Source organism: Rhinolophus sinicus, linkage group LG06 (genome assembly GCF_036562045.2).
Source record: "Rhinolophus sinicus isolate RSC01 linkage group LG06, ASM3656204v1, whole genome shotgun sequence".
NCBI classification, from domain to species: Eukaryota; Metazoa; Chordata; class Mammalia; order Chiroptera; family Rhinolophidae; genus Rhinolophus; species Rhinolophus sinicus.
Genome location: NC_133756.1, coordinates 42,331,464 through 42,357,903, shown reverse-complemented (window position 1 = coordinate 42,357,903; position 26,440 = coordinate 42,331,464). Strand labels below are relative to the sequence as shown.

At 33.0% G+C, this 26,440-nt stretch overlaps 1 protein-coding gene across 1 annotated transcript in view; it reads right to left on the bottom strand.

Moving 5' to 3' along the window:
* Positions 1–641: 641 nt before the first annotated feature.
* The window catches only part of NEXN (nexilin F-actin binding protein), a 43,802-nt gene continuing 18,003 nt past the window's right edge, over positions 642–26,440 (bottom strand). The window contains exons 3-14 of the mRNA XM_074334993.1: positions 22,478–22,556; positions 20,867–21,058; positions 20,591–20,669; positions 20,357–20,505; positions 15,847–15,888; positions 14,465–14,662; positions 14,190–14,366; positions 11,702–11,890; positions 8,446–8,643; positions 5,284–5,505; positions 1,503–1,688; positions 642–1,010 (exon numbers count right to left, since the gene is read on the bottom strand). Coding sequence (XP_074191094.1) covers positions 642–1,010; positions 1,503–1,688; positions 5,284–5,505; positions 8,446–8,643; positions 11,702–11,890; positions 14,190–14,366; positions 14,465–14,662; positions 15,847–15,888; positions 20,357–20,505; positions 20,591–20,669; positions 20,867–21,058; positions 22,478–22,556 — 2,080 coding nt within the window. The remainder of the gene's footprint in view (positions 1,011–1,502; positions 1,689–5,283; positions 5,506–8,445; positions 8,644–11,701; positions 11,891–14,189; positions 14,367–14,464; positions 14,663–15,846; positions 15,889–20,356; positions 20,506–20,590; positions 20,670–20,866; positions 21,059–22,477; positions 22,557–26,440) is intronic.

The window sequence follows — 26,440 nt, the reverse complement described above, 5'->3', positions numbered from 1 at the left end:
GTTTTTCTCCGTGCTTCCCTTTTCCCATAAAAGGAATGACACCTTCCTCCCTCATATATCTGCTTTAGAAAGACTGAAACTACAACTACCAAAATGATGTACTACTAGGGGAGAAAATCCCACTGAAATTGATAGGTTCCAAATTCATTAAGTCTCAGCTATTTCAGACTTATTTTAAGTATAAATAGCTTATAAATGGCATTCTTTCATGCAAAATACTGTGCTCTATGGTATTTTTAAAAATAATTGCTGTAAACAAGGGAAATACATAGCCTTTGTAATAAGTTCTGATATAATAATTGAGTAGATTTCCTACTTTCTCCGTTAAATACACATTAATTTCTATTGCATAATATGGCAATGAATCTGATGCTCGTTGGAAAGGAAGAAGGTATTCTTTAGACAAGCTCGTGATTTGAAGACTGTTAGGAAAGGAATAAGAAGTCAACAGTAGCACTTCTGGTTTCCTTTTTTGGCCCCGCCACAGAAAAGATGTAGTAAGAAAGTTGGAGGGAGAGAGTGTTCCAGGGAGAGGGAAGGGAAGCTAGTAGTCGTCAGCTAAAAAAGAGAAGAAGAAAAGTGATTCTTTTCAAAGGAAAAAAAATTTTTTTAATAGAATAAAAGTATTAGATTAAAAGTGATTAATTCTTACTTTCAATGGTAAGAATACAGGTACTAGCTGCAGAGCCTTTATTGTTGACTGCTTTACACATGTACTCTCCTTCATCTTCTGGGAAAGTTTCTGGTAAATAAAGGCAGTAAGTTTCTCCTCTTTCAATATATTGATAGTCTTCTCCATCCTGCAATATTTCTCCTTCAAACCACCATGTAATTTCTGGTTTGGGTTCTCCTGTTACTTTAACAGTAAATCTAACTGGCTCACTGTCTACAACTGATGTGTTTTTTAGAGGCTTTTTAAACCACGGAGCTCCTGATCTGGTTTGCTCTTCATCTTCAATAGTGGAGCCATTCATGATGCTACCCTCTTCTTCTTCTTCCTCTTCTCTTTTCTATATTAAAATAAATTGTCATTAATACTCCAGTAGCATTTTCAGGACAGTGGTTTAATAATAGAATCTTGAAGGTGAATGTTTTTTTTCCCTCCCAAAAGTGAAAAGCGTTAAGTTCAGTCAGGTGCCACTTAACGACGGGTATGTTCTAAGAAATGTGTCGTTAGGCAATTTTGTGTGAACATCATAAAGTGCACTTATACAAAGTTAAGTGGTTAGCCTACTACACATCCAGACTGTATGGAATAGCCTTTTAGTCCTAGGCTACAAGCCTGTTCAGCATGATACTGGACTGAAAATACTGTAGGCTATTGTAACAGTGGTATTTGTCTGTGTAAACATCTACATAAACAGAAAAGATACAGTGAAACTACAGTATGAAATGTTTACAAAACGTTCAGTGATTTGAAAGCTATTAAAATTTTTTTTACCCCTCATATAAAACTGGTTTTTAAGAGTATCTTTGGAAATTAAAGAATATGTAAGCCTGACCTTTTGAAGTGCTGCATCAATTTCCTTTTGTTCAAACTGCATGCGTAGTAACTTTTGTTCTTCAATTCTTCTTTGTTCTTCCTCTTCTCTTGCCTTAGCCATTCGTTCAAATCTTGCTTTCATATTCACTTTATGAGTAAATGGAGCCTCGCTTTTTTTTGCAGGCTTGATATCAACATCTTCTTCCTTTACAAAAGTGGGTCAAGAATAAGAATTGCTGGTTTTCCAAAAATTACCAAGAACTAAATTGTTGATAGTTCTGCAAGTGTCATTAATAGGCAGAATAATTAACATGTCTGGTATACATATTTGTACTATACTACAGATAGAGATTTTCTCTATCCCTCAATTGGGGAAAGAAAAGTTTTATTATGTGAAGCACTCTCTTATCAAATGGAATCCTTGTCTCCCAATGTAAAGATAACACAATATCACAGGAATCCCAGTGTCTTTATTTGCCGTCAGTGCTTGTTGATATCTTGAGAGCACTGAATAACAAAAAGGTAGGGATACGATACATTGTAATAATTAAAATACTCTCCTATCACAAGAGTTTCCATGTCATTCTTTACCCTACTACATAATACAGAAAATGCAATTTGTTTTTATTCCCCACTTCATGATTCCCTTAGTTAATAACTGTCTTTGAGATGAATTCTGGCAAATTAGTGATGGTTAAATGGCAGAGAAGAGTGCAGGTAGAATAAATGGGGAAACAACTTGAGAAGCAATGTCTGAAACGGAAATTACTGAGGTGAAAAATGGTTGTGAGTCCTATTTGGGGGTAAGAGTTGGAAGCCATGGAAATTGAGAGTAAGCAGAGTTTTAACTCAAATAGTGTGAATATAAAATCTAGTGATAAGGTAACTGATGGCCTTTGAGAGCAGTTTTAGTAGAGTGTGGTCATGTAGATAGCTAATTCATGGTTTCTAAAGTACTTGGGTCATGCATAGTTGACTTGTTTTCAAAACCACTTAAAATTTTTGTGAGTCTATCTGGAGATCTCACCATTTTTATTTCACAAAACTGAGGAACCTTCAGGGTACCACATCTAACTAAGTGAAATTTTGAAACAAGCTGTAAAATAGTTGCCTATGTAAGAAAAATCGTGATTTATGGATATTCTACATCAGTTTGAGGTGTTGCACTTCACTTCTAAGAAATGTAGGAGGAGGAATTAAATTAGTTTTTATGGTTCTCCTGAATCAGATTTTTATTTGATGTTAGAAAATCCTAGATCAGACACCACCAAATAGATACCTAGTGGGTAAATATTGTTATATGTGCCATAATTTATTAAGTTGGTGCAAAAGTAATGGCGGTTTTGCAATTGTTTTAAACCGCAGTTACTTTTGCACCAACAGAATACGTTCAGTTGATAAACAATACATGACTACAGTTATTGCTATTGAAAGACGATACAGTTTTTATATTTTATAAGTAGGCTAAAAAAATACATGTTGAATGATTTGCTTACTGCAGTTCGAAAGGCTTTAACGAGGCTTAAATGTAAAAAAAACTCTTTGTTCACACTGTAAATTTTATTATTTGCTTACCAAATCTTCACGATAGGATATTTCACCAGGTACAATAACTGCTATTCTGACTGAATTCCTCCCAGTTAATAACTTGCCTTCTGGATTTTAGAATAAAAATTTGTGTAACTTTCTATTACTCATTTAGTTACCTCAAACCTGCCTTTAGAAAATAAATTTGACAAGTAAAAGAATTCCTCATAAGCTAACTGGGAAAAAGTTATGAACAGTCTTTGTTATTAAGTACAATTGTTGCCTTGAATCCCTGAAGAGCCATTTTTTTTAAAAATGCTTCCAGGAAGTGAATCTACTAAGAGTCATAATAAATTGGAATAACTTATTTTCTCTAGGTGCATTCTTAATAGGGCACAGATACCCCCAGCACATGAATATTAAAGGCAGTATAATTAGGCAGTAATTTGAGATAAAAGGATCATAAGAAATGGTTTAGGAGTATACCTTATTGGAAAATCTAACCACAAAGAAACTATAAGGCAATTAGGTGATTTAAGTACCAGTTGTGTGGTATAGGTTAAGGGCTACAACAGCTGGGATTGAATTTGATTAGGGAAGGTTTTGTGAATGAGTCTGGAATATAAACAAGACATGTTGAACATTGACATTTTCTAGCAGAGGAAACGAGACATGATCAGATTGCAGGGGCAGGGGCCGAAGCAGTCCCATTTTGGAATTTGATTGCACTCAGTTCCAAACTATGCTTAACAAGTTTTTAAAGGGTATCTTAGTGGCTCTTAATCTTCCTCCACTGGAAATACCAGTCAGCACATTCTCATGGGTTGTAGATCAGCCATGTCCTACTCAGATCCTTTTATACAAAAGAGCCAGTAATAACAATAAAACAAGAAATCACCCACCTCATTTATTTTTTTCTAGAGAGAATTTTTATAAGTTTATTTGAGCCAAACTGACAACATATGCTGGGGAGCAAGCACTCAAATGCTCTTTTATTCTTTACTATTTTGTATGGCTAGGTATGGCTGCTCTTGAGGTTTTCACTACCTTTACCCAAAAAAAGGGAAGCAAGTGCATGCTGATGGAATTTAGTTACCTTCTGTGATACCTCTAAAGAATCAACTGATCTTGTGGCCAAACATCAAATGTTGGTGTTTTCTAGGATTTTATTCACCTTCAAACAACTCTTTCAAGATGGCTTTATCTACTATACTTTCAAAAACTTCATAAAAGTTAGAATCCATAGCTCCTGCCTCTCCCCTGAGCTCAGTGCCTATGTTTCAGACTGCTTTTTCCTTATCCAAATATACCTCAAACATTGTAGTCCCAGTGTCCAGAACAGTCCCTGGAACATAGCAGGCATTCAAGTAATTTTTTAATGCATCAATCTAAAACCATCTTTAGATTCAGCATGATCTAGCTATAAAGATGCTTACTTGATACCATCACTCCATGTTTTTAAAATCCCTTCAAGTCACCCCAGTTAAAGTTCCTTAGCGTGGCATCTGACACTTTCCATGGTCATCTTGCCTGTGCTTGCATCTTTGTTTTGTTGTTCTTGCACTCTGCCTCAATAATAATAAATTGCTTATGACCCGAGAATTGGCACATTTTATTCATAATCTCTGAAGGCCCTCCCAGCTTCCCACACTTGTTTTACTAGTTGAATATTTGATGAAAATGAATTTTTAGAGTAATGCTGATTAAATATGGTGATTCTGGCAGAAAAAAATTTCCAAATCATGTTTAAACAAATATTCATAATCATAGAACTAGTCCTTAAACTGGAAGGGACATTGCAGGTCAAAATGTTTGCCTCATTTTACATTAAATTCATGTTACCTGAATTTTTATTTCGGCTCTGCCATCTAATTATTGCATGACTTTGAAAAGGCCATATAGGGTGTGTTGGCCTCATCTTTAAAGTATGAATAATCTGGAGGGTTTTTTTTAAACTCAGACATACATTGATTCTACTGATTCAAATTAAATTTGTGCCAAAAAATACTTTTGAGCTATTTTTTGCTAGAGCGAACCATTTGATGTTTACTGTTGGCTTTAATTCTCATAAAAGTCTCTGAAACAATGCTAGAGTAGGGAAGTATTTCAGAGTCTCTCAAGATCTTAGTTGGCTTTTGCTATTTAGTTCCTAATTATATACACCTATGATTAACTGTACCAAAAGTTATTTCAAAGTCAGTTATTTCTGTTGAGTTCTTTATTATATACACATCTGTACCATAACTATGTTAAATATAAAATAGTATATATACCTCATGAAAGTTTTCTGCTTCTCGCTCTTTAATTTCAAGGTCAATTGCTCTCCTTCTTGCTCGTTCTTCTTCTATCTTTTTCTGTATTTCCTTTTCAGACAATTGTCCAATTTTTTCAAACTTGCTTTTTAGATTTTTAGCTTGAATAGAGCCACTCCTTTTCAATTTGATTAATTCTTCATATTCCCTGCTCAGTTCAAAGGTTTCATTTTCTTCCTCTTCCTTCAAAAAAATTAATGTTTTATACATTAAATACCAGAGAATTAGTTTGTACAATAAACCATTCCAAAAAGTATTCACCACTTCCTATTTGAAGCCAAAAAAAAAAAGTTAAATAACCTCTCTAATTACAATATCTAAATTTACTAATTAAAAATAGTGCTACAAATTTAAAACTTCAGATAACATCTTGTTTCATTTAAAATATTTTTTCATTAGGGAATGTGGTTCAAAACCTCATTAAACATTTCATTATAAAACCTGCTCAAACTGAAATATGTGTACAAACTTGCTTTTTAGATTTTTAGCTTGAATAGAGCCACTCCTTTTCAATTTGATTAATTCTTCATATTCCCTGCTCAGTTCAAAGGTTTCATTTTCTTCCTCTTCCTTCAAAAAAATTAATGTTTTATACATTAAATACCAGAGAATTAGTTTGTACAATAAACCATTCCAAAAAGTATTCACCACTTCCTATTTGAAGCCAAAAAAAAAAAGTTAAATAACCTCTCTAATTACAATATCTAAATTTACTAATTAAAAATAGTGCTACAAATTTAAAACTTCAGATAACATCTTGTTTCATTTAAAATATTTTTTCATTAGGGAATGTGGTTCAAAACCTCATTAAACATTTCATTATAAAACCTGCTCAAACTGAAATATGTGTATCAAGATTAGCTTTTACTAGGAATTGTAGGAAGATCTTTGTTTAGAGGAAGGTGAAATAACAATTGGTAGAACACTGAGCTAGGAATCAGATACAAGTGTGGACTTTTGCCTAGTCACTTAACCCACTGGACATGATTTTTTAATCTCTATGTAGAACCAGAGTATCTCTAACATTCCTACTGTCTTTGATTTGGTGATAGTCTAATATTAAAATTAAATATCACTCTTAAAATTCAAGTTAACTGAATTAAGCACTTCTGCAGATAGTCTAGTAAACTCCCTACATTTCGCTACATATCACTTGTATTGTCAATTTTATATTCTGCCAGGAAAGAGTCAACCGAAATTGGGATCTAATTTTTTATATAATTTTACCTTGAATGCTTATTTCCTTGGCTTTTCACAATTTATTATTACTAGTTCTTTGTATATTTCTTAAACTAAACTATAATCTCACTTTATGGAGTGGTAAAATATTGCAGTTATTCCTGGTATATTTTTCCTGGAGAAGACCTAGAGTTCTAGGCTGATGGGGTGGTAAAAACAAAAACAGGTTGAGGGAGGAGTCACAGTGAATGATATGACATGAGGTTTAATTTCCTGGTTCACAAGGGGGAACAATTATTGCTTTATACTACCTCTACTTTTTGGTTGGGTGAAAATAGGCAATTCCTAAAATACCAGAAACTAACACATTTATGATATACAACATCACAATGGTTCCCAAATCATTTTGATTATAATTAATAATTGAAATTAATCATCTACAGTCAAGGTGTGCTACTTGCTTGAAAACTCCCAGTGGAGTTAGTCACTCAACAGCACAAGAATATCTGACAGTTACATTCTGCCATATATTAATTAGATTACATCTCAATAGTATACTGAAATATATTCTAATTTAGAAGTTAGTTTTTCTAGACAATTTATTTTCAGCTTCATAAAATAAATGCTATTTTTTACTTTAAGGCTAGACCTTGGAATATTTTCCTACAGCATAGTCATCATTTTATTATTACCTATATATTTATATAGCATTTATAGTCACTTGGTCAGCGAGGGCAAGGAAGTAAATATCCCCACAGGCCCAGTGCCCCAAGTCATGACAAAGGCAACTTCTAAGAGATTGCAACCTCTGCGCAGGAACCCACTTGGTTCCTAGATCAGGGGTTGGCAAGAAGCTCCTGTCAAGTCACCTGCCAAACATGTTATGTCACTGCCAGTCTGAGGGGAGCCACTGCTCCTCTCGTCCCAAGTCAGGGCTGTGCGCTGTTCCCCAACCTTGCTCATGTTGCTGCCAGGGGCCCTCCTGCCAGAGGCCAATGGTGACAGTGGAATGCTGCCCCCTCCCTCCTGCTCCTTTCCCTCTTCTGCCTGTGCAACTAACTGGTTGGCCATCCAGTTAGAGGGCTGCAGCATCCAGGGCAGAAAGGAGAAAGGGCCTTGGGGATCTCAGGATGTGGGAAGAAAGGCTGTTGAGAGCCCACCATGGGAAGGCAGGGAGAGCAGGATGTGTGGGTGAGCCAAAGCGCCAAGACTACCACCTGTTTCATTGTCCCATCTGCTTTCACTTACAACACACAAATTCATAGATAAAATTATCAAACATTCCAAGATGGCAATCTCAGAGCATTAAACCCTAAGCACGACCCAGCCTGGGATCCCGTGAGGGCACAAGTTGCATGCCCATGAAGATGGCTCTTCACAGTCTACGTGTATGTGTGTGTATCTGATTTCAATACTACAACAATCATACTAAAATATGTAACAGCATCAGAATTCTGTCTTAGAGTAATTTAGTAAAATAAAACAATTCAAAGACTTGACAAACTGATGTTTCTATTAGTATCCACAGTACTCCTGTAGTTCCATCTTATTTTGATCAAATTTATCTAAATTCTATTTGTTTCAAAGATAGTAACAAGTATAAAAGGGTATATTAAGTACTGTACAACAAGAGTTCTCAGTCATGACATAACCACACACAATCGTGAGGTATATAGGAAGCCGTATTTACTTAAGGTATTATAGTAATATCTCAGTCAACTGCAATCTTACATATTTTTTAAACTAGCATGGAAGTGGAGTTATGGCAGGCTAGAAAGTGCATATAACTATGCTGAAACTTGTACCAAGTGCCTCATTGGAATATGTTGCGTGTCCTTTATGTGAATAATAATACTAAGAAAGTTACTGTAAGGTAATACATGTAAGATACTTAGATTAATAAATACTTGTGGAATGTAAATGGATATTTCTTAAAAATCTTACCTCTCCCATTTCTTGTCTCAGTTGTTCAAATTCCTGTTTTTCCATTTCTAACTTATGCTTCCGTTCCTCCTCTGTTCGTCGTTTTTCTTCTTCCATTTTTTGTTTTAATAATTCTTCAAAATTAATTTCCAGTTTTCCCGGTGTAAGAGATTCTTGCGATATTGTTTTATACATCTCTGGGGAGTCATCATCTACTACCTATTTGAAATAATTCTTTTATCACTCTTGCCAGAATTATACATATTAAAAAGGGAATATTTCTTGTAGAAACTGATTATGTGAGTAGAATGAAAGGTTTCACACTGAACTAAAAACCAGGAGACCTAAATTCTCTTCAAAAGTATAAAACAGTAAACAAGGGAGGAATTGTTAGAAAATGTAAGATCTGAGGTATTTAGTGCTTCCAGAGGAATTGGTGACTATTTTCCATTCCAATAAATAGAATGAAATACTTTGACTTCAGATTATCAGTAATTTGAATTAGACATTAAGATTTTCATTAAGATTTTCTAATATTGAACACTGTTTAATTATTAAAATGAATATTCTGATAATTAAAATACAGCATTTTAGTTTAGTCTGAATGAATTAGATACCTACCATGATCCCTTCATAATCAGGCAGAAATCTCTCAATGCTCTGATTTTATTGTACTGATTTATTTAGTCAGGCTAAATATAAAATAAATAATAATAGTTAATACTTAGAGCTGCCAGGTACAATTATAAGCACTTCCCATGTGTTGATTATTTTATCCTCTAACCCTACAAAGTAGGAATTACTAGCATCTCCATTTTATAGAAACTTAGGCACTGAAAAGTAACTTGTCCAAAGGTACACAAATAATTAAATGACAAAGGTGGGATTCAAAACTTTAAAATCTTTATAATAAAATTATAAATAATGATTTGGACTACTTTTTTGTAATTTCATGAATTCCATGTCTAACTGCCATTTAGATGTGACCTGGGGCAAGTTATCTAGCCTAAGTCTGAGTTTACTTATCTGCCACAACTTTCATAGGGTTGTCATGAGAATTAAATAAAATTTGGAAATGCTAAGCAGTGTGCCTAACACCATGGTAAGCTCCCAAATGGCAGTTTTATTATTACATTATCATTCCCTGTATATAGGCAATCTCAAAATTTCAATGAGAAACTTTGCTTTTAAATCATTGACTTGGAATACATTTTACCATGAAAAGCAATTACCTACGTTTCTTTTCCTATCTTCTGAAAATATATACATAAATCTCTAGCTTGAATTATGACCCTGTGTCTGAAATAGATATAGCAGAATGAGAGAGGCAAAGGGTAATTATTTGTTCCAAGATTTATATATGGCAGGCTTTACCACAGAATCAGTTAAACCCAGAAACGATGCTTACATGTTCTTACAATCCAAAGATTGCCAAAATTTTTTTTATTAACATATGAATTGACTGAATTATAGTACGAAGTTATGATACTTGGCCCTGGATTAAAAAAAACAATATAAATAAAGGGAAAACTTTCTTCTTTCCTGATACAGAAATATCCCCAGAAAACTAGGCTTGGTTTAATACTGTTTTCCGTCCCTGTATTTCTTTCCACTCGTGAATCATGGTAAAAGACAATTTGGGCCTAAAACTATGCCCCCCTCCCCAAGATTAGATCTCCTAATCTTCACCGCTACTTCTCATTTACCACTTCTGAACCAGCTTATTCTCCAAAAATTAAGTGCTTTCACAATGTTTGTAGGGTTTCTGTGTAGAAACTGTTTGTGAAGCAAGGATTATCTCAGAGAGCACATAAGATAGTTTTACTATCACTCCACAAACATTTATAGGAAGTTATGCTAGAATGCATTGTTTGTTCTACATGCATGATGAATGATCTCAGCCTCACCAAGTGAGAAAGACAGAAACAAGCAACAACAATATAGCATTAGTATTAATACAGCTGGGGGAGTACTAAATGCTATAAGAATACACAAAAGGAACACCTCTCCGGAACTTGTGTTGCCAGGAAAGGCTTCCCGTGAAATGAAATATTAGGAGATAGTGGAGCACAGGGAAAGGACAGAGGGATAAGCTTCATACAGCATTTACGAAGATCCAGAGATGAAAGCAAAACATTTTGAAGAACTGGAAAGAAATTTAGTACTTCTGGAACAAAGATGGCAGATTAACAAAGAATCAAGAAATGAAAGTGGATAAATATACTAGGGCAAGATTATAAGAAATTTTTTTAAAAGTTTTTGCTTAAAGGAAGTGGAAAAATTTTAAGCAAATAACAATCAAATTTACTTAAAAAATAAAAAGAAAAGAGAGATCACTCCTGGCTTAGTAGGGAAGAATAGATTATAGGCAAGAAAGCAGGTAAATTATAGAGTTGGCCTGAGACAAGGGATGTTAATCAACTTGGATTATAGTGAAGGAAGTGGAAAATGAGGGAAACAGATTTGTAGAGTGATTAAGGAGGTAGAATAAATGAGACTTAGTGGATGACTGAATGTGAGGCATGAATGAGAAGGTCTAAGTGTTTAAGGCTCCCAAATTTCTGATTTGAGTATCTGGGTAATGAAGCCAAATAAACACTTGGATATAGATACGTGTTTGAAGCTCACCCAGACATAGGAAGAAAAGAAGGTCGTGATATCACTGAAGATAATTAAAATGTTTCAAGAAGGAGATGGCAGTGTTCACATGTCAACTTGCTAGAAAATAAAGTTTGTCGTAACTATACATTTTACAAGCATTAAAATGGTATAAGAAGTATAACTTTGTGGGAGTTAAGTTTGGTGGCAATATTCAGAAGTGATGGATAAGCACTTTGGAGTTAAATAATTGTGAATAAATATCTTTGATCATTTAATATCTACTGGAAAGGATGGAAATTGAAAAGAGAGAAAGAAGAAAAGGAGGAAATGTAGGACAGGAGACTAGAATGGAGAGGAGGGAAGGAAAGGTGGGGGTAGGAAACTCCGTGTTTAGATAACTTAGTTCTGGAAAACATGCCTTCCCAGAGAAGGAAGATAATATTCAACCTGCTACGCCAGGCATAGCAATTTAATCAGAATCTTCTCAACACTACATTGAAGCAGACTCCTTTAGCTGTCTGGTGTTATGCCATAGGAGACTTTAAAACTTACTTGCCATCCCTACTTTTGGCACAGACTTCAGAAATAATAAGGTATACCCCAAAGTTTAATGATTTCTCCTAAGATACTCTGCAAAGCCGACTCCTACTGTCATTCTCCAGTTACAATGTCTTACCATGCTTCTCCTTGCCTCAGCAAATGCCTTCTTTTCTTCCTCTATTCTCCTTCTGGCTTCCTCTTCTGCTTTCCGTTTTTCCTCTTCTCTCCTTTGTCTTTCTATTTCTTCAAAACTGAGTTTGAGTTTACCAGGGCGGTACTCTTTAAAAATTTTTTCTGTGTCTTGGTTTTCCTCTTCTTCATTTACCTAACCAAGAGACAACTCATTACTAAGAATTGAGATTCATCATAGACAGGAATGAATCATCAATCAAAAGGCACAGAATCAGCCAGCTCACACAGGAATATTTCTAAAGCCATTTTTAGATTTAGCATGATGAAAGTCCCCTTCCTTTATAATTTCTTAAATGATAAAATATTCAAATTTGGAGAAATTCCAAATAATTACATACTGAAGTGAAATACAACTTCATGAGCAAGTCAAATTTTTGAATAGATCAGATGAAACATTTGAAAAATTTAAGGGGTCATTTAAGAATTATTAAACATTAACTCTCCCAGAACAAACATGTGTGTGTGTGTGTGTGTGTGTGTGTGTGTGTGTGGTGTGTGTGTGTGTGTGTGTGTGTGTGTGTACTTAAACTGAGGTTTAATATACCTACCTACACAGAGTCTCTTTGGTAGTAAAATAAAGTTCTCATTTTGTAATTCTCATGAATTTATTATTATGAACTATGTATTTTTCTTTATACTAATCAAAGATTATTATTTGGAACTTTATTTTATACTTTATTATTATTTATATTTTATATAAAATTAAAATTTTATGATTTTATAATTAAAATTCTAATGTAAAATTAAATTAATTAACCATTAAACTTTATGATTTGATTAATTGATGATATTTCTATTTCAGTTCACTAAATTGACCAGCAGTTATATCTAATTGTAGATATTATGCAACTATGATTATCCAAAAGTAATAACATTTTCAAACAAATGTCTAGAAATTAAAGTTTTGGAGATACATTCCTTAGAACATCATTAATGAAGTTGATAAAGAAATTTTGAAAGCTTTAAAAAATTATGTTCCATTTTAAAATTCTTATGCTGAAATCAATGTTTTCTTATGACAATTTTACTTTTCATTCATAAATCTATTAATATAATAATAAATATTTCTAAAGCACTTACTAAATGCCAGACACTACTTTAACTGCTTTCTATATTAACTCATTTAACAATTCAAGAAGTAAGCACAGTTATTTTCACCAATTTCCAAATGAGGAGACTAAGATGTAGAGGGGTTAAATAACTTGTCCATGATTACACATTTAAGCAGTAGATATCTGAATCCAGACAGTCTGGCTCCAAAATCCATGCTCTTAACCAGTACATTACATACATAAGCGTACACATGAAGTCTGACATTAAGTTCGTGAGCTTGTTGCAACGATGTTGCTAAGCTTTTTTTGATACCAGAGGGATTATTCATTATGAATTTGTACCAACTGGACAAACAGTTAACCAAGTTTACTATTTGGAAGTGCTGAAAAGGCTGTGTGAAAAAGTTAGATGACCTGAACTTTTCGCCAACAACTCATGGCTCTGGCATCATGACAATGCACCATGTCACATGGCACTGTCTGTGAGGAAGTTTTTAGCCAGTAAACAAATAACTGTATTGGAACACCCTCCCTACTCACCTGATCTGGCCCCCAGTGACTTCTTTCTTTACCCAAAGATAAAGGAAACATTGAAAGGAAGGCATTTTGATGACATTTAGGACATCAAGGGTAATACAACAACAGCTGTGATGGCCATTCCAGAAAAAGAGTTCCAAAATTGCTTTGAAGGGTGGACTAGGCGCTGGCGTTGGTGCTTAGCTTTCCAAGGGGAGTACTTTGAAGGTGACTGTAGTGATATTCAGCAATGAGGTATGCAGCACTTTTTCTAGGCTGAGTTCGCGAACTTAATTGTCCTGACTCATATATACATACCTTACATGGCAAACTGCATATCCCCTAGTAAACTTACTCTGGTATGTTCAAACATTTGAAAAACTGGACTAAAACTAAGTGTACACTCATGAATAGACTTGAAAGTGTGCCGCACCCTGCCATTAAACACATTGCAGGCTGAAATAACAATGAAGAGAAACCAGATTCGTTGAGTAATTATTTTGCATATTTACAGCAATTTATAAAAACTTAAAGCATGTTAGATAAAATGTCTCAAAGTGGAATCTAGACAATACCAATGCATATTATATATGGAATATGTACACAGTTTCTGAATCAGACCCTTTTATATAGAAAATGTCCTTGAATTTATTGGAATGAACCTTATCTAATACCAGCTACCTTCCCTAATATTAAATGTTTTATATATAACATTTATAAGTTATAATATAATTATTATATAATATATAATGTATAATGTATACTTTATATAATAATATACAAATGTTACGTATATCACATATAATGATACATATTTATATACTATACATATATATAAATGTGTTATATATATGTTTGTTTTACCATTTGCCGCCTTGCTTCTTCAAAAGCACGCTTCTCTTCTTCTAAACGTTGTCTTGCTTCTTCTTCAGCTTGCTTCCTTCGGTTTTCTTGTCTTTGTCTTTCTAATTCTTCAAAAGTTAGTTTTAGTTTCCCAGGAGAAATTGCATCTCTTTTTGCCTCGCTATCCAGTTCATCATCCTAAGAAAACATTATGAAAACCCATCTTTTAATATAAAGGGAAATGCTGATAACCAACTTAACTGCTTTGATTTGTTCCTTAAAAAATAAAAAATTACCATGACCAGTGAAAGACACTTTGCTTCTTTGAGAGATCGTTGTTGTTCTTCATATCTTATTCTTTTATCTTCTTCATACTTGACCCTTTCTTTGTCTTCTCGTTCTTTTTCTAGATCCTCGAAATTCTTTTTTATTTTTCCAGATGTTTTGTGTGATTTGACAGGCACCACTGTTATAAGTAGTGAATCATCTCCTTCCTAAGTTATAAAATAGATAATTAGCATATTTCTTCCTAATTAAAATTTAGGTTTCGTGGGACTTTATCTCCGTCATTGGTGAATTTCATTACATTGCCATCAATGTTATGAAGAACAAAAATTTATATATTTTTACAGGTTTCTATCAAAGAGCTCTTTCTCTGAATTTATGGTACAGTGTGAGCTAATCTTATGGAAATCCATTGCTCACCGGGTTCAAGGAGCATCTTCTTCCCTAGATGATGGTGTTAATACAGCTGTTCGGGTAAAATTGCATGACATGATCAGAATTTAGCTATCCGCGCACTAATCCCACAAAAGGTAATGTGCATGTGAGTGTTCTCTAAATCAATTTGATGGTGGATAATAGATTCAGTTTAAACACACAAGAAAAGTTTTTCCATATGATTTTTCTCTCCATGCAAGTTTTAAAATACTTAACAAAACTAATATTTAGTGAGAAAAAAACAGTATTTCCAGTGATTCACAAAATACTTATATTATAGACAAAACTCTTTGGCATTTCATCCTATTAAAATATTCTTAAATATATTGTTTTTAAAATGTATTTTAATTAGTTCTGTTACACAAGGTATTATTGTTGCCTCTGTACCATTTTCAGAAATAAAATGAAGAGTTGTAATATGTAACACATTCCCCTAAAATAAAATTGCTTCCAATTTATGTGGCTGTAGTTTTAGGCACACCATCAAATTGATTGAGTTTTAAGTTTCTCTGTTAGATAAAAACCGGTATCTAAAATTTTTCTGCGTGTTGAACGTTCCTTCATGGTAACAGATACTGCACTTTATTAGTTTAACCAAAACAAACTATGAGGAACTCTGAGGAAAGAAGACAAATGATGAAAAGAAAACTGCCTTTTTTAAATGTTAGCTTTCAACAATCTCAACTATTGGTAAGAGTTCAAGAAATACATAGTCTTGGCAGAGTATCTCAAACTGAGACTATGTCTCTAATCTAACCATGGAAGCAAAAACATACTTGAAAAACACTAAATTAGAAAATGCAGAAATATGATCTTGCTTTGCAAAATATTTTTGTCCTTTATGTTGTTTCTATAGTTGTGATAAAAAGAATAAAAACCCTTAATTTTTTAATTAAAAGATTATTTGTGAATCAGATAATTTTAGGTGAATGTTTCATTAAAGTAAACGTCCATTTACCTCTGATGCTGATTCAGTTCCCGTATTGTTTATGTCCTCAATCTATTGAATGAGAATTTCATATCATTACATTACATTGGATTTCTGCTTTTTGCTTTTAAACATACAACGGAAAAGTAATTTAGTTGTGACTTATGGTAAATTTTCTAATTTATAATTTTTTAAATATTTTTTTGTTGTTCCAAATTAGCCAATTATATCCTTTTAAGTGGAGATTAAACCTGACATTACCTTTTGCATTTTGATATAAATATCAATATCTAGGGAGCAATATATTAAGAAAAAAGTAAAATAAAGCCTACCTTTATAATTCTGGAATTTGGATACTGGACCAAAATCTATGACCTAGCTGTGAGCTTACAGGCATCAATTATTAATTAAATTATCCATTTAAACTGAGATACAGAAACATTTCTCCATTCTCTGTCTCTGCCCCAGTAAAAGAAAAACCTATCATTAGCAATCAAATAACCATCATGACTATATTCTACAACATAAGTATATGGAAAAAATATAACTGACAATAATAAAATGCAGTGAAAGGTGTTGGCTTTCACATGGCTCGTTCAGAAGGAGAAAAAAAATTCTGGAAGTCATACTTGTTTACTCTATATTTTGACTAGCTCAAGGTAAGTAAGGCCATGATTCAAAAGGAGGGAGCTCAACTTGGCCATTAGTCATAAGAAATATCATTATGTTATCTTGAGGGGCAGGCTAATGTACATAACTGAGAAATGAAAGGAGATAAGTGATTTAAATAATGCAATGTTTGAGATCTCAGGAAAAGGAATCATAATAATGGGGAAATGGGAAAAGTTAGAAAAGTAAAAATTCAGATTGTTTGCTTTAATTTGATTTTTAACACCAATGAAAGAACCTGAAAGTAGTTCGTTCCTCACACAATCTAAGGGAATTCTGTAGTACTTTCGTTCATACTACAACTGGCCTGGCTAAGTCCCTGTTCTCTCATCATCCCACTTTTCTATATTCTCTGTCAAGGAAGAAATAATGTATTTTATTAAGATACCAAATTTCTTGAAAAGTAAATTATTCTGAAATCATTAAAATAAAATCATTAAAAATAAATCTATTTTATAGTTTAATAGTTTAATAGTTTTGTACAAAATAATTGGCTTTGTTACAGAATTATTTATCACACTAATTTGCTGTGTAAACGGTGAAGATTTTGTTGAATGCTGTATTGTACTGAGAAAAACTTTAATGTATCTATAAAAAAAATTACAAAATTATTTCCCTTCAAAAGAATGTTAACAATTCCTCCGTAAGTCACACTAATCTCTTGATAAAAAGTTCTAGGAGATATGGTTAGAAGCCAGACATTGAGACTATAGGGAGGAGAATTTCTGAATATTTTAACCCCAAATTTCTTTTTCTGCTGCTACAACAATCTCAGATTTTTATTAGCTTATGGTAAGATAATAAGCTATAGTTGGAGGCTTTGAGGGGTTTTTCTTTATTTGGTTCTTTTTTTTTTTCCTTCCTTCCAAGCCATTACCAAAACAACAAAAAATGGATCCCCCTGTCCCCCCCCCACACCGCGCTGGGTTTCAACAAACAAGGAAAAGGATGAATTTACGTGTATAATCTTGGTGTTAGTGTACTCACAGAGAACTGAGATACTCAGTTTAGTTATTAATTACAGTGTTGGCTTTCAGAACTACCACTGAAGAGCTGCTTCCCAACTATTTCTTTTCAACACCCTGTCTCCCACCAATAACTTCTCTTAGTTCCAAAGTTAATAGATCTTAACCTGGCCCATCAGGGTATCCTCAAAGATAACCAGATTATATCAAATTAAGATTCTCCCCTCAATTTTATTGGTCTTTGATTCTAACATCAATACTATATGAAGTGTACCCATTTTTAATCCATCATAAGATCTTAGAATCTTATCTTGGAGGAACTTACTTGGAGGTCACTCAGCCACCCTCCTGACTCAGGAATCTGTTCTATAACATTCTTGAATATGGACTTGTTCAAGTGGATTTTTCAAACAAACATTAAGACTCTTCTTGATGATCTATGTCATACTTTATTTCTTATATTCAAAGATAGATTAAATTTTATTAGATTTGAGCAGAAAACGTACTTAAATAGGTTTTAAAAGACTTTCTATATTTGCAAGATGAAATTACTATTAATAGTCCATTTTGTTCTACCTATATAGTCTTAAATAATTTAATAGGCCCAAAATTTTATTAATAAGAATTCTACAGCATCCTGCCATGTAGTATCTAGGGTTACTAAAGTGGTTCTTTTTCATTATTATATTTTGTTTTCATCTCTCTCTGAGAATTCTATGTCTTCATCATATTAAAACTCAACTCTTCAACACACACGTAGTTCTCCTTGGAGAAACCACTACCTACATATTCAGTTCTTGGGGTTGTAATGGGTCTTAAAAAGTCTGGTGAGTAATCAGTGCTTTTTGAAAAAGGGCAGAAGACAAGCAGACTAAGCCTATGTGTACACGCACTACTTGCTGCCAAACACCATGTATTTTAATTATATATTTTATTATAATTTTATTATCTCATTTTATGATTTATATCAGAGTAGAATTATAGTTATAATTTTATCTGTATAATATATAATTTATAAATCTCATTTATTGTAATTGTATTCCCTTGTGAAATTTCATTGCAAAATATATACTAATCTTTGATGACTGGAGGTCGCAGTGGTAAAGTAGATACCATCCTTTCCTCAGGTAAAGAGGTACAAAGTCATAAAATACAGGAAATGTAGCAATTATTTTCTATAATTCATCTGGTATATGCCATTATTTGCCACCATAAAAGTGGCTGTTTGTGCCATAAAAGTGTTATTTGCAAAATCTGGGTAAATAAATTTCTTTGACATGCAAGGATGGCATATGCTTTGCCTTCTTTGTCACTTTTCTGTTTCAAAAGGTAGTGGAAGCTGAAAGGAGCATAGCAAATAGATTTAAGGCACTTAAAGAATAGGATAAAAAAGCCAAGTACAATCTCACAATTAAAATGATGTTAAAAGAGACAATATACTGTGAAAACTATGTTAGGATATTTGTTAAAACACTGAAGAGCAAAGGAGGGGAAACTAAAATGGTTTCATGACAATTTTATCTATATGTATTATTATTTAGATGAAACATTAAGTAAGTATAGCCCACTTACCATGTTTCCCTGAAAATAAGACCTAGCCGGACCATCAGCTCTAATGCGTCTTTTGGAGCAAAAATTAATATAAGACCCGGTCTTATATTATATTATGTTAGGTAAGACCCGGTCTTATATTATATTATGTTACGTAAGACCCGGTCTTATATTATAGTAAAATAAGACCGGGTCTTATATTAATTTTTGCTCCAAAAGACACATTAGAGCTGATGGTCTGGCTAGGTCTTATTTTCGGGGAAACACGGTACTTTGTACCAAGCACTGTTCTAAGTGCTTTGCATTTATTAGCTCATGTAATCTTAATTATAACTCTAGGAGATAATGACTACTGTTATCTCATAAAGCTCAAAACTTTATCATCTCTTGATCTTCCAAGGTAGATCAGGTTGAAGTACATAAAAAATAAAACTGTCTTCTGTCATCTTTTCGATTCTATGACTAGATAATTTATAATGTAAAACAAATATCAATATATTAAAGAAATTTTTTGAACTGATTAGCTCTTTATTTAAAATATGACTATTAGAACTTCAAGTTTATGTCATTATAATCACTAATCATTTTGAGAGATTAGCTTTTTCTGGAAATTAGATCAGATTCTTGAGCATTTTGAACTTACCAGCCTCTTAATTCTCATGCTCTGAACTAAAATATATGGGATTTGAAGTTCATTAACAGACTATATAAAATCACAATAGTACTACTTTAATTCTAAGTTGTCCTCTGTGGCTATGGGCATCAGTTATACAAAGGAAATGGCTGTCACACATTTGCTCTCTCTGCTATTTCCATCCCCAACTTAAAAAAACAAAAACAACAACAACAACAAAAAAAAAAAAACAAGTAAAGCTAGCTAATAATACCATTATTAAATAAAGTGTGATTTAATTGGTTTCAAATACTTGAGTAGGAAGATATGCTAAATATGCCTTAGTGTTTGATAATAACCGACAAGTGTTTATTGATTTCTATTAAAAGACCAGCATTGTGTAAGGTGCTTGTGGGTGTGTGAAATTGCCTTACTTCTTCATAAAATCTTCTAACATGTCAAGAAAAATAAAGAATGTGGACAGTGTAAGGACTATGGACAGAATGATAAGATGGTATATAACAAAAGTTATCTCAGTATTCAACCTTAAAATAGGCACAGTCTACCGTATTCTTCTAGACATTTGATATTAAATATTTGTGCTTAAGATCTTTTCAAGTGAACTGCTACTTAATAGGTTCATGTTACATTAAAATATTTTAATATTTAATAACATAATGATTAGTTTTACTCTATATAATTAGTTTCTGAAGCAAATACCAACTTAACATTTAGAGTGTACCTGCTCAGCCCTTTTTGCTAATTCACGTTGTATCTTCCTCTTTTCTAACATATCCTGCTCAATTCTGCGTTTTCGTTCCTCCTCTGTTCTCTTCCTTTGTTCCTCTTGTCTTTGTTTCTCCATTTCAGCAAATTTACCTTTAACAGTTCCTAAGAATATATGAAACATGCTTGATATTTTTCTATGTTTCCAGTTTTGCAATTTCATTTACAATTTACCCTTCAAATCTCTTACCTGTTAGCTTTGGAACATAAGCCTTTTCTACTTTAGAAGATACCTCTTCCTCATCATCAGAAGCAAGCATTTCTTTAATCTAGATGGTTAAATAAATGAATATGAGCATGTCACAAATTTAGACTAATATTATATGCAGAGTTTGAAATTAGCTTATAAATACAGAAAATTATTTCAATTATAGTTAATATGAAATGTGGTTAATATGACTTATGCAATGTACATTTAAAAGATGAAAACGAATATTTGCACAAGAATGAAATAAAATGAAATAACCTCCTGCTTTCTCCTGTTCCATTCTCTCTCTCTAATATATTGTTCTTTTCTTCTTTGCTTTTCGTCTCTAGATCTCCTTTGATTTCTTTCTTCCCTGGCTCTCTGCATGGCTTCAAACTTATCCTTTACATCACCTTTGCCAAGTTTTGGCACATAGGATTTTGGGACAGGTTTAGACGAAGAAAGCAGAATCTTCGTTAGAAGAAAATAAAGAGAAGAAAGTTAAAAAAAAAAAAGGATAGGAAGAAATTAGGTAAAGATAGATCAGAATAAGCAATATAAGAACTAGTTATTGAAACAGAAAATAGAAATGAGTTTGAAACCTTTATTTGAACCATTGGAATCTCATTAGATAGTTTCTGAAGTTTAAATACAAAAAGGAAATTACAGAAAATATGAAAGTAAAAATTTTATAAATATATAGAAGAGAAGTCACATTTTGTAAGTGCATTCCACTGACACTGAAGGCTAGTAAAATATAAAAATTGAATACTGGATTCTAATTTAAAACAACCGGTATTTTATCATGCTACTCTATCACTTGCTTGAAAGATATCAAGGCTAATTTCAATAAATTAAATGAAGTTGAAAGTAAAGCAGAAGTTCAGGTTTTAAAGTTTGAAGCCTACTTCGCATATTAACATTCTTGCTTGTTTCCTTATCTAATATGAGCAAACTGAAGGCCAGTCCTTTATTTCTCGTTTGTGGCTGAGGTGTGCCGGGGTCTTTGTGATTAATACTGTTCCTGTTGCACTGCCCATCTAGAACTCCTTTAAACCAACATTAAAAATGTATAAGAAGTCTGTATCATTCCAACTAGGGTGAGCTCTAAGAGAGAAATTCCCAAATGGCAAAAGAGCTTCCCAAAGGAGGAATCTGATAAAAGACTGGAGAAAAGATTCTCCTCCTCTCTAAAACCAGGAAAGCAAATTATTTTCAAAGTTTTTGAAAATTAAGCTGATCTCTAAAAGAAGTTCCAGTAAATAAAATGTGTCTCAGAACACTAAATCCTTCCTCCTAATGTTAATGACAAATTGCTTGAGTAATCTGTGGCATACACAGCCTCTATTTTATTATGTACTTATGGTGTCATTGGCCATTTAAGGTTTTTTAAAATTTATAATTTTAGGGTGTCAGCATAGCTTAGAGTGAGATTTTCTACTAGTACAACTCTCAGTAACTGCAGCCAAGAACCAGAAAATGGCTAAGAAGTTTTTTTTGTAGCTGCTGAAAGAAGTGCTAAGAAGGAACCTCACCTGAGAGTGAATTACAGCTTTCTCGTAAGAGTATACATCAAATCTGTTTTTTTAATACTGAAAAAATAACTTCTAAAGTTATCAAGATACTAAAATTCTACTCAGATGCTAGCTAGCACATCCACTTCACTATCATTCACAAATTTAATAACCGTGTTTCCCTTCGGAATCCCAGTCAAAATACTGGGCCCAAGACCAGCCTATGAATTTTACCTCTTCTGAGGTTTTACATCTTGATATTACGGTATTAGGAACTTCCGTATATAACCTTTCCACCAAACAATTGCCCTTTTAGCAGTTCTACAGTCAACCTTATGTTTCCCCAGTTGTTGTTTTTTTAACTTTTGAGACTTACCTCAGCCTTTTGGGAAATATCATTCATGTTCCCTCTATGTGGTCTTGGGGTGATTACGAAGTCTTGTATATTTTCACACCTGAAAAAATATATTAGTGTTGAATAAAAATTTTAATAACTTAAATTTTAAAATATGCTAAGCATTTTTGTAAACAGAAATAGCATGTTAATTGCTTCTTAAGAAATACTGACATAATCCAGGCAAGTAATAAATTGTGATAACCCTCATTTCCTTTTCCCAAGATTTAGAGTCCAGAAGGAACAAGGTGCATGGTGTTAAACGATTCTTGTAAGTTTATGGCCCAAAATAGCTTGGTGAATATATCAAGTACACTTGAAAAGAATTCGTATTCCGCAGTTATTGGGTATAGTATTCTATAAATATCAACCAGCTCTAGGTGGTTGATAGTATTATTTAGATTTCTCTTTACTATTTTTGTTTTGCCTAGTTCTATCAGTCTTCAATTATGTGGAATTGTCCATTTCTTCTTTTAATTCTGTCATTTGTCTTTCATGTAATTTCAAACTCGTTTAAGTGCATATACATTATGATTGTAATATCGTCCCTTTGAATTGACCCTTTCATCAGTATGAAATTTCCCTCTTCTTATCTCATTGTCTTGAACTTATCTGATATCAAAATAACCACACCAACTTTCTTAAGTTTAGTTTGCATGGTATATACTTTTCTAGCCGTTAATTTTCAACTACGTCTTCTCATGTGTAATACATCCCTTGGACACAGCATATAATTGGACCTTGCCTTAAAAAAAATCAATTCTGATAATATCTTTTAATTGCAGTGTTTGGCCTATTAACATTAAATGTAATTATGCATATGAATGGACTTAAGTCTACCATGTTAATATTTGTCTCCTATTTTCCCCCCTTGCTTTTGTTCATTACTTTTTTTCCTGCCTACTTCTGGAGTAATTGAATACATTTTAGAGTTTTATTTTATCTATGGCTTAAAAAATACATATATATATTTTTAAAAACAGCTTTACTAAGGTACAGTTGACACAGAATAAACTACAGTTTTTTAAAGTGAACAGTTTTATAAATTCTGACTTATGCATGTACCCATGACTCCATCACCACCAAGAGAATAACTATATACATTACCCCTCGAAAATTTCTGAGGCCCCTTGTCTCCCTCCTCTTCTTGCATCTCCCAACCCCACCCCCAGGCAAATACGCTGTCACTGTAGATTTGTTTAAATTTTCTATAAAAGGAATCATATAGTATGTACTCAATTGTCTGGCTTCTTTCACCCAGCATAAGTATTTCGAGAGTCATCCATGTTGTTGCATATATCAATAGTTCATTCCTTTCCATTACTGAATATTATTTCATTGTATGACTGTACCACAGTTTGTTAACCATCCATCTGTTGACTGTTTCCAGACACTATTACAAATAAAGCTGTTATGAATATTTATGTACAAGTATTTCTGTGTACATATGCTCTTTCATTTCTCATGGGTATATAAAGTGTAATGGCTAGGGCTTATGGTAGATGTATGTTTAACTTTGTAAGAAACTGCCACACTGTTTTCTAAGTGGTTGTACCATTTTACCTTCCCACTAATAGTGTATGAGAGTTATACTTTCTCTGCATCCTCACCAACATTTGGTATGTTCTTCTTGATTTACGAGACATTATAAAGCTGTGTAGTGACATCACATTATGCTTTTAATTTACATTTCCCTGATAATTATTAGGTTGGTGCAAAAGTAATTGCGGTTTAAAAGGTTAAAAATAATTGCAAAAACCGCAATTACTTTGTATTGAACATCTTTTCACATGTATCATTTCTATCTGTAAAAATTCTTTAGTGGAAGTATCTATTCAAACCTTTTGCCCATTTTATCATTGGGTTGTTTATTTTTCCATTTTAAGATTTGAGAATAGTTTATATATTTTGGATACAAGCTATATCAGATACATGATTTGCAAACATTTCTCTCCCAGTTTTTGGCTTGTTTTTTCATTTTCTTAACAGTGTCTTTTGAAGAGCATAAATTCTTCATTTTGATAAAGTCAATTTTATCAATATTTACTTTCATGGTTTATCCTTTTTCTGTTGTACTTGCCTAACCTACAATCGCAAAGAACTTATGCTAATTTTCTTCTAGAAGTTGTATAGTTTTAGGTTTTTGCATTTAGGCTTTTGATCTATTTTGCGTTAATTTTTGTATATGATGCCAGTTCATTTTTATTTTTTTTTACTGATATGGATAACAATTTTTTCCAGGACTATTTACTGAAAAAAAGTATTCTTTCTCCACTGAAATGCTTTTGCACCTTTGTCAAAATAAATTAACCATACATGTGTGGGTCTATTTCCGGACTCTCCATTCTGTTCCATCAATGTATTTGTTTCCTCGATGCCAATACCACAGTTTCTTTTTTTTTTATCATCACTATGCTTTGATTAGTGTACCTTATAGTCTTCAGTAGTGTACTTCATAACAAGCTTTGAAAAAGTAGTGTAACTTCACTTTCTTCTCTTTTTAAATATTATTTTCTTAAAATTTTATTAAAATATAACTAATATACAACACTGTATTACTTTCTGGTGTACACCATAGTTATTCATCATTTATATACCTAAAGAAGTGATCACCATGGTAAGTCCAGCTACCATCTGACACTGTACCACACTATCACAATATTATTGACTATATTATCTATGCTATATATTATATCAGGTGTACAGCATAGTGGCTAGATATTTATATAATTTAAGAAGTGATCCCCCTAACAAGTCTAGTTCCCACCTGGCACTATACACAGTTATTACAATATATTGATTATATTCCCTACACTTTACATCATCATGACTACTAATTTGTACTTCTTGTATTCATTTGTACTAATTTGTTACAAATTGTAACCACCAATTTGTACTTCTTAATTCCTTTTTCACCTCCCCTCAACCCCCCTCCTATCTGGCAACCATCAAAATGTTCTCTGTATCTATTTCATTTATTTATTTTGTTCTTTAGATTCCACTTAGAAGTGAAATATGACATTTGTCTTTCATTGTCTAACTTACTACATTCAGCACAATACCCTCTTGGTCCATCCATGTTGTCACAGATGGCAAGATGTCATTCTTTAATGGCTGAGTAATATTCCATTGTATATATGTACCACCTCTCCTCTTCTTTATACATTCATCCATTCAGGGATACCCTGTTTACCCTCATATCTTGGCTACTGTAAATAATGTTACACTGAACGTCTGGACGAACATGTACCCTCAAAGTAGCATTTTGGGTTTCTTTAGATAAATACCCAGAAGTGGGATTATTGGATCCTTCTTTGTCTCTTGTTATAGCCTTTATTGTGAAGTCTATATTTTCTGCTATAAGTATTGCTACCCCAAATTTTGTTGTTGTTTGTTTCCATTTTCATTAACTTTTTCCATCTTTACTTTCAGTCTGTGTGAGTCTCTTGTAGGCAGTATGTGTATGGATCTTTATTCTTATCCATTCAGCCACCCTATGTCTTTTAATTGGAACATTTAATGCATTTACATTTAAAGTAATTGTTCATAGATATGTATTTCCATTTTATTATTCTTTTTTTTTTTTTTTTTTTGGTCTTAAAGACATCCTTCTAAGATTCCTTGTAATACTGGTTTGGTGGTGATGAACTCCTTTAGCTTTTACTTGTCTGGGAAGCTCTTTATCTGTCCTTTGATTCTAAATGATAGCTTCACTGGGTAATCTTGGTTGTATGTCCTTGCTTTTCATCACTTTGAATATTTCCTGCCAATCCCTTCTGGCCTGCAAAGTTTCTGTTGAGAGTCAAACAGTCTTAAGGGAGCTCTGTTGTAGGTAACTAACTGCTTTTCTCTTGCTGATTTTAAGGTTCTTTGTTTTTAACCTTTGGCATTTTAATTATAATGTGTCTTGGTTTGGGTTCATCTTGTTTGGGACTCTATGCTCTT